Source organism: Pelophylax lessonae, assembly GCF_965119305.1.
Source record: "Pelophylax lessonae genome assembly, chromosome: 4".
Classification (NCBI taxonomy): Eukaryota; Metazoa; Chordata; class Amphibia; order Anura; family Ranidae; genus Pelophylax; species Pelophylax lessonae.
In genome coordinates, this window is record NC_138771.1 from 466194462 (window position 1) to 466208642 (window position 14181).

General features: G+C 43.9%; 1 protein-coding gene across 1 annotated transcript in view; it reads right to left on the reverse strand.

Moving 5' to 3' along the window:
* The window catches only part of THG1L (tRNA-histidine guanylyltransferase 1 like), a 28692-nt gene extending 16029 nt beyond the window's left edge, over positions 1 to 12663 (reverse strand). The window contains exons 1-3 of the mRNA XM_082256995.1: positions 12432 to 12663; positions 10069 to 10245; positions 6254 to 6423 (exon numbers count right to left, since the gene is read on the reverse strand). Of these exons, the coding sequence (XP_082113121.1) occupies positions 6254 to 6423; positions 10069 to 10245; positions 12432 to 12601 (517 nt within the window). The 5' untranslated portion in view covers positions 12602 to 12663. The remainder of the gene's footprint in view (positions 1 to 6253; positions 6424 to 10068; positions 10246 to 12431) is intronic.
* Between the last annotated feature and the right edge of the window lie 1518 nt (positions 12664 to 14181).

The following is a 14181-nucleotide window of genomic DNA, read 5'->3' on the forward strand; positions in this document are numbered from 1 at the left end:
CCACTGTAGTGGCGTTGTCTGAAAGGACTTGAACATGAGTCCCCTGAAGATTTTGAGAGAAGGCAGTTAGGGCTAGGCCGACTGCCTTTAATTCCTTCCAATTTGAGGATTTTCTTGTCTCGGTCTGAGACCAAACCCCCTGTGCCAGGTTTTGGTTCCAGTGGGCTCCCCACCCCCACCTGCTGGCATCCGTTGTTAACCTCTGGTCTGCCGGGAAGGACCAGGCCAAACCCTGAGACAAGGTTATCCGATTTCTCCACCACCAAAGGGACCTCTTGACCTTGGTGGGGATTTTTACCTTTAAGTCCAAAGTCTCTGGATTGTGATCCCAGATTCTGAGGAGGAAATATTGGAGTGGTCGAAAATGCAGCCTTGCCCATTGGACAGCTGGAATTGATGCAGTCAGGTTTCCAAGGACTGACATGATCTCTCTGATCGACCACCACTGATTTGTTTGTAGCCTTGCTACCAAATTCTGTATTTTGACCTGTTTGTCTTCTGGTAGGAAGATTCTTTGTTCCACAGAGCATAACTGAAACCCTAGGAACTGAACCCGCTGAGCCGGTGTGAGATTCGATTTCTTGATGTTCACTATCCATCCCAGAGCTTCTAGATGACCTCTTGCCTTGTGCAGGTCCTCTTGAAGTTTTTCCTTTGACGGGGCAAAGAAAAGCAGGTCGTCCAGGTAAGGCACCACAGAGATTCCCTGAAGGCGGAGGGGAGCTAGACACTCTGCCATTACCTTCGTAAAAATACGAGGGGAGGATGATAGCCCGAAAGGGAGTGCTTTGAATTGGATATGGAGCATTTCCTTTCCCAGATTTACTGCCAACCTTAGGAATCTCTGTGAGTGAGGGGCAATAGGGATATGTAGGTAAGCATCCCTTAAGTCGATTGATGCCATGAAGCATCCTTTTGTTAACAGGGTTCTGACTGTAAGAATTGAGTCCATTCGAAACTTTTTGTACAGAACTGACCTGTTTAATGGTTTCAGATTCAGTATAAGACGAAAATCCCCCGATGGTTTCTTTATCAAAAATATGTGGGAATAAAATCCCTGATGTTGTTCCTCCACTGGAACTGGACAGACAACTCCCTGTCGCCTCAGGTCCTTTAACAGGTCCATCATAGCCAGGGCTTTTTCTGCATCTCTTGGGAGGTTTGTGACAAAGAACCTTTCGGGTGGCGTCTCTGAAAACTCTATGTTGTAGCCTTGGGACAGCATACCCAGAATGTATTGATTTTCTGTTATGGCTGCCCAATAGGGGAGGAATTCCCTCAATCTTCCTCCCACCGGCAATGTCTTGTCATTGTGTTTTGTTGGTTGACACAGGAGGATGGAAGAGAACACCTCCTTTCCCTTTGGGTTTTTGTGTCGACCAGTTTCTTCTCTTCTCCTGGGGTCTGCTATTTTGCTGAGCTTTTTGAGGTCGAAAAAGCTTCTTTGCTGCCTGTTTCTTCTTCACAGGAAAAGACTTCTTTTTGTCTGCTGTTCTATCTAGAACAGAGTCTAGCCCAGGCCCGAATAGTAGATCCCCTTGAAAAGGAAGTCCACACAGCTTATTTTTAGAAGCTGTATCTCCAGGCCATGTCTTTAACCAAAGAGCCCTTCTGGCTGAGTTGGATAAAGCTGCAGATCTTGCTGTCATCTTCACTGACTCTGCTGAAGCGTCAGCAATGAAGGCTATGGCCGTGGAGAGCGTGGAAAAGGAATCCAAAATTTCCTGTTTAGGTGAGTCTGCTGTGATGTGTGCTTTTAGCTGGCTAAGCCAGTATTCCAAATTCCTGGACACACAGGTTACTGCCATGGCAGGTTTCAGACTCCCCATGATGGATTGCCAGGATCTCTTAAGTTGCTGGTCCATCTTCTTATCCATGGGATCCCTCAGTATTCCCATGTCTTCAAATGCTAGGTCTGTTGACCTAGAAACCTGGGAGAAGGCTGCATCAATCTTTGGCATCTTATTCCAGGGAGCTCCTGGGTCCTCATCAAAAGGAAATCGCCTTTTAAAGGCTTTAGGGAAGAAGGTTTTCTTTTCCGGATCAGTCCACTCATGTTTAATTGCATCTGAGATGGTCTGATGCACTGGGAAGATACGGCCCTTAGGCTCTTCCAAGCCTGCATACATTTTGTCATGTAGGGACAGTTCCTTCTTTTCCTCCTCTAGACCCAGGGTGATGTAAACTGCCGTCAGGAGACCATCCACTTGCTCTAAGGATAGTTTGTATTTAGTGGGCCTGCTTTGTGCCCCTCCCTCCTCTTCTTCCTCTGAATCCTCCTTGGAATGTGAGGGGGAATTATCTCCTTGGGTGGAAGGAACCCCTTCTGTCCCCACCGAAGGAAGCAATTGTGAACCCTGAGAGGACAGTGAGGCTGATGGCTGACTCAGGGCAGGGTCCTGTAGGGATGACCGAAAAGATTGGATGGTAGCATCCAATTCCTTCCTTACAGATGCGACTAAATCGCCACAAACTGTAGATGCTTCTTCCTTTACTAGAGCATCAATACATCCCTGGCAAAGTGTCTTTTTCCAACTTTCCGACAACTTTGCTTTGCATGAAGGACACTTTCTCTTGAAAACAGTTTCAGAGCTTTTAGCCTGGAAGACATGAATGGGAAAACATACACATGCTTCTTAAAAGTCAGCCTGATTCTCAGGGCCACCAAAGGTGCACAGAAAGACATTTAAAGGGAAGTCCCATGTGCCCTGACAGGCCCCCAGCCACCGGGGGGAAAGATAAAAGGGATGGAGAGAGACCCCACAGTAAGATAGGCCATATAAAGATACCCCTTACCTGGGCCTTACTGGTGCCTGTGCCTGTCCCACTCGCTGAAGAAGCTTCCATCGCTTGGCAGCGGTATCACCCGTGGCTTCGGTACCGGTTCCGGAGACCAAAGCGCACCTGCACTGGACCGGATCCGGAATAAGGCACCAGCTTGCTCCTCCCTTCTTCCTCTGCGTCCGGCGGAAATGACGCCATACGCCCCCTGCAGAACGCTGCCCTTTCCGGAACCTCACTTCCGGTCCGGACGAGCGTCACTCGATCCGGAGAAATGGCGGCAAATTTGAAAAAAAGGCGGCGGACCTAAGAAAAATCGTTCCGCTCCTCCAAGATGCCTTCCCAGGGCTGTGCTCTGCGGGGTCTTGACTCAGCCTAGAGCACTGAAGAGGAAGAAGGAGCCCATGCACTGCAGTCGGTCGCGTGAATGGGAGAAGCAATCGTCTCCAAAAAAGGGTAGGTGGACGTAGGAAGCCCGGTCTCTCAGGATAGCACCTTAAGAGCCCAGCTCCCCACAGAGGTGTTCCTCGGCCGGAGGAAACACAAAAACTGATGAATGGTGGGAGAAGCCTCCTTTTAAAATCTGGTGGATGGGGTGTTTCCTGATGAGGAGAGGGAGGAGCCATCTCTCTAAGGTGCTGTCCTGAAAGACGTTTTAGGGAAATTATATTTTTGAAAGATTGAGTCAGGAATAGAGGTGCACTAAAAATGGAAATTTTGGTGCCGAAACTGAAAATGCAGGATGCACTTGGCCGAAAACATACATATATACATACATATATACATATATATATATATACACATATATATATAGTCTTCAACTTTTTATTTAAGATCTAAGATCATTAATGTAAATGAATATGAAATTATTGTCGCCCATTATTGGCACCTTTACCGCAAGAAAAATGTATCCCTTTAAATTCTATGTACGTCCTCACACTGGTCCCTTGAGCTTTCATTGTGGTTTTACAAATCTTGCTAGCTACATTTTTGGTCTATTAAAAAGTGTTAAAAAAGCAGCAAGAATGCATCAATAACACACCCGTGTTACGTTTTTGATGCAGTTTTTGAATCACACCATTAGTACAGTAAAATCATAGTAAAACTGCGGTAGTGAAATCGCAGTAAAATCTCACGCATTTTCAGTGCCACTATCGGCACCTTTTTCCCTTATTGGCAAATTGCCGATAACACCATTTTCGGCTGCTGAAATTTCAGTGCATCTCTAGTCAGGAACATATCTGAAAAGCCCCCAGATAAAGAAGATGGGGGGGGGGGGGGTAACGTGGCCCACCAGCATCCAGCTATAACAGAAGCAACTACTTTTTTTTAATTTGCTAGGATCTGGATGTCTCATAGGGCAGCTCTATACCCACCGTTAACCTCCCTCAATTCTGCTCTTTTATCAACTGCATTGTTACCGGTTTTATTTAATGCATCACAAAGGAGGGCATAACACAGGACAGGGGGGGGGCAAGCCACTTTGATCTGTGCAATGATGGTCTCTGCTCCCTATGAAAATATAGAAGCAAAACAACATACTAAAACTGGGCATAGTCTATGTAATTGTTGGTTGGTTCCCGATGAACTGGATCAAATTTGCTTTGTGGGTGGTTCTGTGGGCCCCTTCCTGTACAACATCCTTTGTTTGAAAATTGGCCAAATTGCATCCAATCAGATGCAGTTGCTGTTTGGGTATTCTGACAGCCACGGTCGACAGCTGTCGGAATGCAATAACCCTGTAGGCTGAATTTTTTTTTTTTTTTAAATGTATCCATGTATGGCTTACAGAGAGGTAAATGGGAGAGGTAATGGTAGATAGGAAACCTATTAAGCCACAATACACACAGAAAATACCTACATTGTTTTTTTTTTCTGGAAAAGGAATGAGGAAAAAAAAAAAAAAGGATCAATCTCTTAGGGCATATAACTTTATTAATGTTCATTTACTTGTGAACTGTCCCTGAAGAAAGTGTATGGCTACACTACACAAATGACAAAGCCAGATTCTGTAGCCATTTAAAAACAAAGCCCATGTTGTGCTCCCTCTTTCTACTGAAAAGATCAGCTTGCTGAAAAGGGAGAAGGCCCATTGGATGAAACAACTGGGGGGATTCAACACTCCTGGAAGTTCAGGATTCAGAAGAATTTATAAAAAGCAAATCTCTTGTGGAGTGGCACATTTTTTTTTTTTTAAATAGCCAACATAATGCCCATGTGTAAGTTGTACCCAAAATACAGTAACTTAGCAACTGTCATACCACCAGAGATCCACACAATGTTTCGCTCAACTTTGAGGAGCATTAAAATAGCAGTAAAAGATACAAGTAAAAGGAGTCAATGGCAGTATTTACACCTAGAAGTGACAGTTCACAACCAAAATTAATCAAGTGTAGAACCTTTAGTTTCGCTTTCATGGGCACATCAGCTCCTGAAAGGCGACAAAGTCCTGTTGCTGTGTGCACACCAGACAAGATTATTACACAGAATAATTATCTTTGGGTTTTGTGTGCACCACATAAAAATATTTAACTTGCAATTTACAAATATTTGAATCACAAAAAAGAAAAACTTCAGTTCTTTAGGGGTCTGTTCACACCACCCGCAGAGAAAGACGTTCCATTTTTTTGTGGGTAATGATCGTAGCTGCTGGCAGAAGGAAAGTGGTGCCTTACAAGACAAGGCCCCGCTTCCCCTTTGTGACAGCTGTGAGGAAGTGTGAAAAGGGCACACAGAAAACAACGGTTTTCTGTGTGCGCTTGCAGAGAGCTGTGTTTTTTAGAAGAACACCGGCAACTCGTTTGCCAAGACCTGTTGGCCCGTTTGGAAAGAAAGCCTGATTTTTTTTTTTTTTTAATCAAGTGATCACAGGAGATGAATCCTGGGTGTTTTGAGTTCGATCCCAAGACGAAAAAAACAAAGTTAAGAATGACACACACCCATGTCACCTCCCCAGAGGAAAGCTGGAATGAGAAAATTAAAACTACGCAGGCTCTGAATGCCATCCCACTTTAAAACTTAAATTGATGCTATGAAGAAAGGAAAAAAGAAATAAAAATCTCTGGGAGCTTTGTGTACACTCACAAAGTATTTACATTGAAGGAGACTATTCAATTTTAACCATTTTTTAATAACTCATTACCTTCTGGACACACCTTGTATGTAAATGCAACTTATACAATCAGTATAAAGGAACTGGCTCTTTGTGAATTTACAGGCCACATTTTGTGAAAACACAATCTAGTTGACATTTTAACATGTCTAAGGCTGGCCATACATGATACAATTTTCTTGAAATTTACCTTCAAGTATGTAGTACGAAGGTCTGCCTAATTGGATACAAGTGAAAGTGTTGTTTAGCTTTGACCTCACATTATGTGGTTTGTGGTGGATCTAACAGAAAATTGTACAACAAAAGTTGAACATGTATGGCCAGCCTTAGTCATGAGCTGAGATTATAATGGCTACTTACAGTCAGCCTGTCTCCAGCTGAGATAATCCTTTAAGTTCTGCTCACTGGGATACAATACTACTCTTCCGTCAAACCCGGGCGGGTACAAGATTGGCTGATCCGGGAAGAACTCCTTCCAGTAGAAGACATAACTGGAGGCAAACTGTGAAACCACATGTGTCATAAACTTGCTTAAAGGAAAAAAATAAAAATAAAAAAAATTTCCCAGTTGTGACAAATGTTAACCTTGAAATGTAATCACTGCATTTTATTTTGTAATATAAACAAGCAATATAAACCCTTGCAAATTATGCACCATCAAATATTTTCCGTGTATAGAATGCACTCTAGTTGGTAAACATTTGCTTCATTCAGATAAGGCCTCTTTCACACTGGGTTTTTAGCCCTGATGCATGCGTCTCCAGCATGCTGCTATAAACATTAGTACTTGCTTAGTGCACAGTCCAGCTGTCAGCCTTTCATAGACTTCTACAGGCTGTCAGCAGCAGGGCTGGACGGTGCACCCATTCCTTAAAGTGGTTGTAAACCCACTTTAAATACTTTTACCTATAGGTAAGCCTATATATTAAGGCTTACCTATAGGTGCTATAAATATTTCCTAAACATGCACAGTTTAGGAGATATTTACAGTGCAAGTGCATGCAGCCGATGATGTCATCGGCGCATGCGCTCTGGAGGACATGTATTTTAGTTGGTCTTGCATGACCAGCTATGATACCAGTTGTGGCCTTCACAATTTTGTATTGTCTCTTATTTTGATTTTTTCTCGAATCTCATTAGACAAGTATGGGTTTCTTTTCTTTGTAAGCTTACTCTGATTCCCCGTGAGCTGCAAATACATAACAATCTTCCCAGCCCTCTGAGAACTGCACCCTGTTAAAAATCAAGGTAAATACCTTTGGTAGAGACTACAGTCATCTCTGGTATCTCATGCTGATAATCTGGTCAGGATCCACCCCCTTTTCATCTCTGTTTAACTAATGTCTGTTCTAGAATGTCTGCTTGCTCCCAAGACTTCACAAAGCGCCGCTGCCCCCACAAAACAAACAGCTCAGATCAATTCTATAACAGACAGCCTCTACCAGCACACTGTGTAGCTGGATGAGTTTATCTGGGAACTTCACAGGTCAGAACTGCAGCATACCAGGCAGCTACAGAGGGTGTAGACAGAGGCCATCTCTTAGAGAATCAATGTGAATTGTGTGCCATGTAAGAGGAAGAGGGAGGAGTAGAGGAGATGTGCTGCCTGTGCGCAGGACAGTGATGTGAAAAGAAGCTCAATGGGCATGGAGGATTGGGGGGGGGGGGGTACAGCCCTCTCCAACACCTCCTCAAGATCTAGCCATGTCTAGAACACCTACGGAATTTTTCACTTTTATGCAGAAGAATAGAGTGTCTGAACATGTTTAAGGTTCAGGTTTGTGCATGTTCACTAAGCGAAGCCACATCTCCCAGTGGAGGAAGGATGGAAAGGGGGTGGATTGCTGAAGTTGCATCCGCCCCCTCTAAACTTTCAAACAGCAAATTGGACTGTTACTGGGACCTACATGACAGATGAAATGCCCCTGCTGGAAAAAAAAACTAGAACAAAAGTGGGTTGGTTCCTATAGAGGCCTCTAAATATAAAAAGAGTCAGTGGTCACTCAGTTAAGACGTAGCTGATGGGATACCTACTGATCAAAAGTAAATATATGCAAAAAGGATGTGAGGGGAAAGTGTCTGTAAGAGTGGTGAAGACAAGATGCTTCAAGGACCACCTCACAGGTCACTAATCCCGACAAAAAGATAGATCAAATGTAGGTTCCAACAGATGCACTGTACAGACTGAGTTGTGGTGAAAAATTTAACTCATTTTTATTGAAGCACTTATGCCTGGTGGACGAACAGAACATGCATGTACACAATACACTTAAAAATATAAAACCATGTACAAACAGTGGACAGTATCACTAAACAGACCCATTCAATATATCATAGATGGAAAAATGCACATTCTAATGGTAAACAACAAAATAAAGGCTTCCTCCAATGGACTAACTGCAGATTCCCTGCCGTGTTCCTAACAAGGAACTAGTTGAAGAGAGACTGGTGTGTGGTGACCCAAGTGTGTAATCACCAATTCATTAAACCAGGAGAAGAACTCTTTAAACAATATGGATCCAGGCAGTAAAGGTGCTGATGATTAGCCGATTACTATTGTACGGTGAGTGGATACTGGCTGGATGATATGTAGATTCCAATAGGAGGTTTTGTCCATCCACGTTAAGACCGATGCAAACAGCATTAGATGACAGAGTCCTCTGTTTAAGTAAACTCGTACTTGTAGTGCGTTTGCAGATCAGTCAAGTCATTTAGATGTCAATATATCCCAAAAGTGAAGGGGAAATGGGCAAAAACGTCTTTTTGTGTTACCAAGCCAAAGAATGTATGTGCTTAAAATAAGTAGATAGAATCCATACCTCCATGTGTGAAATAACGTAGACCCGGCTGTTTGTAGAGGCTTCCAGTGGCGTGGTCCGGTTTGGCGCTTGCTCAAGCCGAATCTGCTGGTGGAGACAGACAAGTCCGTAGTGAGCGGTCTTGCGTCACATCCGGTGTCGGCGAGCAGCGTCCCCAGGGATCCGTAGCCGAACCGGAGCACAGGGGGTCACGTACACACAGAGTGGAGGTGTTAGGTCGTAGTGAGGAGTCCAACTGTGGAAAGCTGACGCGTTTCACCGAATCAGATCGGTTTCATCGGAGCTGTATTTTGTTGTTTACCATTAGAATGTGCATTTTTCCATCTATGATATATTGAATGGATCTGTTTAGTGATACTGTCCACTGTTTGTACATGGTTTTATATTTTTAAGTGTATTGTGTACATGCATGTTCTGTTCGTCCACCAGGCATAAGTGCTTCAATAAAAATGAGTTAAATTTTTCACCACAACTCAGTCTGTACAGTGCATCTGTTGGAACCTACATTTGATCTATCTTTTTGTCGGGATTAGTGACCTGTGAGGTGGTCCTTGAAGCATCTTGTCTTCACCACTCTTACAGACACTTTCCCCTCACATCCTTTTTGCATGGAAAAAAAAAACTAACAGCCGATTTATGATTATGGTAATATTTGTTAATTTGTGATTTTTGGCCTCATTCTGACCTGCTTTAAAATTATTAAAAATTATCACCTTGAAAAACAGCCCATTCAGTTTAAAATAGAAATGAAAGGCAAAACATTTTTGTATAGATATAAAAAAGGTATTTATAATGCATTTTTATAAGTGATTACATGCCCTCTGTTCTCAGCTGCATAGGAGCTGGGGGGAGAAGAAGTAGCAGCACACTGAGTTTCCCAGTGAATGGCTGTGCAGGGGCCGGGGCATGTCAGGACAAGTCTGAGCATTGGAAGAGAGCAGGCTGAGCTCCCAGAACAGATAGAGAACTGGCCACAATGTGCTCTCCTGCTTAGTGTGGTCAGTTTTATATTTTTTAAAAGGAAAGCAAGGGGACTGGCTGGAACACCAGAGATTTCACATAAGGGAGGCAATACAAAGATAACAGGATACTTTCTTATACAAGTACATGGTACAGCATGCACATATCAGGAATATGAAGTTTACACTTTAATTAGGTTTTGCATTCCCCTAGATTTGTATAGTAATACAAAACCTATCTTATGTGAATAAAAGCCCTTCCACACACCTTATGGGTTTCTAGGGCGGATCAAAGATTTGTTTCCCATACACATCTTCTTTGGAGCTTAAATAATTAGTCCTTAAAGTTCCGAAGGTAAAAGGAAAACTATTGTGATGTATCAAAGAATTTACTGACCTTGCACGTCTTTTGTACCAGTTAGATTTCTTGTGAAAGACAAAGCTGTACTCATCGCTTTGTCCATACGCCAGACAGATGTCTTTCAGTTCTTCCATCACATTCTGTGCACAGCGGTTCATGAGCTGGAGAGCACGGATGTCATTGGGTTTCGCAAAGTTATGCTGCTCAGAGAACCTGTTGGAACAGAGATGGCTCAGTGGTCATATACAGAGCATCAAACAGACAAGCAAATGTGCTAAACGATAACCAACAACATTGGTAACATTGGCATATTTAATGCAAATGCTACAATGCACAGTAACCCCAGTTTACTAAACAAACCCAGCCGTGTTCTTCACTAACTGCTGGAATACATATACATTAACGGCTTTACTTACTCCTGTATTTGGTAATTCTGTTTAGCCTGGCTTGTGTTCCAAACACTCCTGCCAGACAGCACAAATGGGTTGTGGACCTCCATTTTGACTTCTGCAGTTAAAGTTCAACTCCATGAAGAAAAAAAAAAAAAAATCCCTAACAGTGTGTATTCCTCCTACACTGCAAGGGTTAATGGTCTTTGAAAAGGTCTAGAGGCAGAGGATTAAGCAGAAACCTTATTCCTCACCCCAGCAGGGTCCCTCTAGCACTTTGACTGGTCCCCCACAGAGCCTCTAAGTTTTGAACCAGCTCTGGTCACACTCCAGCCTCCAAAATATACAATACAGGCTTAAAGAGGAAGTAAACCCTCCTCTGCATCTTGTACCTATAGGTAAGCTTTAATATTGGCTTACCTGTAGGTACTGTAAATATCTCCTAAACTTGCACTGTTTAGGAGATATTTACTTCGCATGCAGCCAGTGACATCATGGGCGCATGCGCTCTGAAGGAATGGCCGCTCGTGCCCTTCCTTCAGAGCCCAGTGCCATGAACGTTGGCTCCCGCCCGAATGCGCGGGAGTGACGTCATTGCGGCTCCAGTCAATCAGATGGCCGGATGCTGCAAACCCAGAAGAAGGGCGACCAAACATGTCACCAGTGAGAGAGGTGAGCGGGCAGAACTGCGGGGCTTCGTTCTAAGGTAAGTATTTCATAATGAGCTAGTATGCGATGCATACTAGCTCATTATGTGTTTATCTTTCAGGTGTTTTTTTTTTTTTTTTTTTTAATTTCTGAGGTTTACAACCTCTTTAAAACGAAGGTTGAAAAGGATTAAAAGAGGTGCATGGAAGCCAGCCAGCCCCCAGTCTGATGTACTCACCCTCCAGTCTGCCACCAACCAAGTAGACCTGTCTCATGATATAAATAAAGAACAGGGGTTTAGTTGACATGCATTTGCAAACGCATGTGTAAGCTGCAGGGCCACTACGCGGCACGCTGTTTTACCTGCAGTCCTAACACTTTTAATTTGAGTGTCTCCACAATGGGAGCACATGGCTGCTAATGGATGGATAAATGTGAGGCAGGTGGGAGTTAGCAGCCCAAAACCTCCCCCATCCATGACTGGTCTAGTATCTCAAACCTCTAATAGCGATTTTATTGCGATGGTACAAACTGAAAACGACCAGCTGAGAAGCATACACCTCCAAACCCTTGGCGGATGCAGTGTAAAACACAGATTGGGACTTTATATGAGGTAATTGGTCTGTAAAGCTCAGTGCCTCTATCCCTAATTTTCATAAAGTATTTGGGACTTTACATGAGACAAGCAGGTCATGCTATGGTCTCCATCCCTGTATATGAAAAAACTAGGGTCAAATCAGACCGCATCCAGGTTTGCATCCGGAGGACGCAAACCTGGAAGGAAGACGGGCGATCATGTCAGTAATGAGCAGTCGGCGCTGCGAGGGCTTTGCTCCAAGGTAAGTATTTCAAAATGAGCTACTTCATTATGCCTTTGGCTTTCAGGTTTTTTTTTTTTTGAGGTTTACATCCTCTTTCAGAAGATATATATTTGGTAATTTGAGTCATTTTCTAGCGGGAAAAAAAAAAAAAAAAAAAAAAAAAAAAAGGAGCTGCTTTGAACATTTTTGAAAATGATCAAAATCGGCCCAGATAGCAAGTGGTAAAAAAAAAAAAATAATAATAATAAAATAAGGGGGGGGGGTCAGTCACTGCCTTTCCTGTGTATTTGTAGGTAGGGCAGCCCATTTAAATGAACAGACTGTGTAAATGCAGAATACTGCATGGCTGTAGCCATACAGAAATAGGTGGACACTACACTGACACACAGGAATACGCTTGGAAAAGTCAGCCAGTAACAAGGAGCTGAATCATACTCCAATATATGTACCACGAAGACCAATCCCAGAGGTCTGTGTGCAATCAGGACCATTCAGCCTGTGATGGGGGATGATAGGTCCGCAGAGAAGCACGTGACCTCACCTGTGGAAGTTCCTCCCGTCCAATCTCACCACCACCCAGCAGTTGGGCAGACATGTGTCCGGCGCCTCGAACTCCCTCACATACTCAAACTTGCTCTTCGCCATTCCCCTGAAACACACCGCGCCCGGTAACTTCAACCCTCGCAGGAGCCACAGAACTCCTAGCCTCATAGCCGGAAGCGGAAATCACCCAGGCAGCCTTGAGTCTCCTCTCTATGGTTCTCCTGTGTCACCCACCAGTTTTGAAAGGAAACATGTGACCTAAACTTTTCTTTTTTTCTTTTCTTTTTTTTTAAACGAACTTTATTGTAAAAAAACATTTAATAGATACAACTCGTGGAAGTGGAGGCCACATATTTCCTTTCCTGTCACATCTGCATTTCCCCAACGGGTATCTGGCTGTAGACTGGAGCTCCACTCTCCACAAGAAAAGTGAACTTCACAGTTATTGTTTAAATCAACGTTAACCCTTTCGCTGCCAGTCTACTGACTATTGAATGTACGTTACAATAATTACTTAAAGTGGAATTCCACCCAAAAGTGGAACTTCCACTTTAGGTAGTCCTAACCCCCAACATGCCACATCTGGCATGCCATTTATTTTGACAGGTACCCGCTCCCACTTCCGCTCGGAGCGCCGCGGCACCCTGAGCAGAAGTTCTACTCTCCCCCTCCCTCCCTGCAATCTTCTGGGACATGTTGGAGGTCCCAGAAGATTGCCGGCAAATCAAGACGCGCAACACAACTCGCGCATGCGCAGTGCGTACCCGGCTGTAAAGCCGCAAACTGTCACAGTGGGGTGCCCACACCAGTGATGCCGGCGCCTGAGACCAGAGGGAGAGGATCGAGGCTTTGGGCGGCCGCATCGCTGGACCGTGGGACAGGTGAGTGTGTGTTTATTAGAAAGTCAGCAGCTACACTTTTTGGAACTCCGCTTCAAACTGGATTTCCATTCAAAAGTGGAACTTCTGCTTATCTGTCTCCTCCCACATTTGGCACCTTTCAGGGGGGAGTGGGTACCTGTTTTTGGCAGGCACCCTGTCCCTACTTCCGTCTGACCTCGCCGCTGTGAGGTATGTCAGAGGTTCGGGCCCCTCCTCCTCCCTCTGCTTCCTGGCCAATTAGCATGCGCAGCGCGCTTTGCGCATGCACAGTAGGGACATGGCCGTGAAGCCACAAGGCTGCATTGCCGGTTTCCCTTACTGGCAATGGCGGCAACAGCACCCGACAGCTGATGGAAACATAGGCTGCGGCCCGACATCGCTGGACTCCAGGACAGATAAGTGTCCTAATATTAAAAGTCAGCAGCTACAGTATGTGTAGCTGCTGACTTTTAATTTTTGGAGGGGGGGGGGGGCAGAACTCCTCTTTAACCACTTAAGCCCCGGAGGATTTGGCTGCTCAAAGACCAGGCCCAATTTTGCGATTCGGCACTGCGTGACTTTAATGGACAATTGTGCGGTCGTGTGACGCTGTACCCAAACCAAATTGACGTCCTTTTTTTCCCACAAACAGAGCTTTCTTTTGGTGGTATTTGATTTTTTGAGAAAATAACAATATTTTTTCACATTTTTTATTTGAAATTCTCAAAAAAAATGTAAAAATCAAATTTTTTAACATTTTAGGCCAATTTGTTTTCTGCTACATATTTTGGTAAAAAAAAAAAAATCGCAATAAGCGTATTTTGATTGGTTTGCGCAAAAGTTATTGCGTTTACTAACTACGGGAAAGATTTATGTCATTTTTATTGT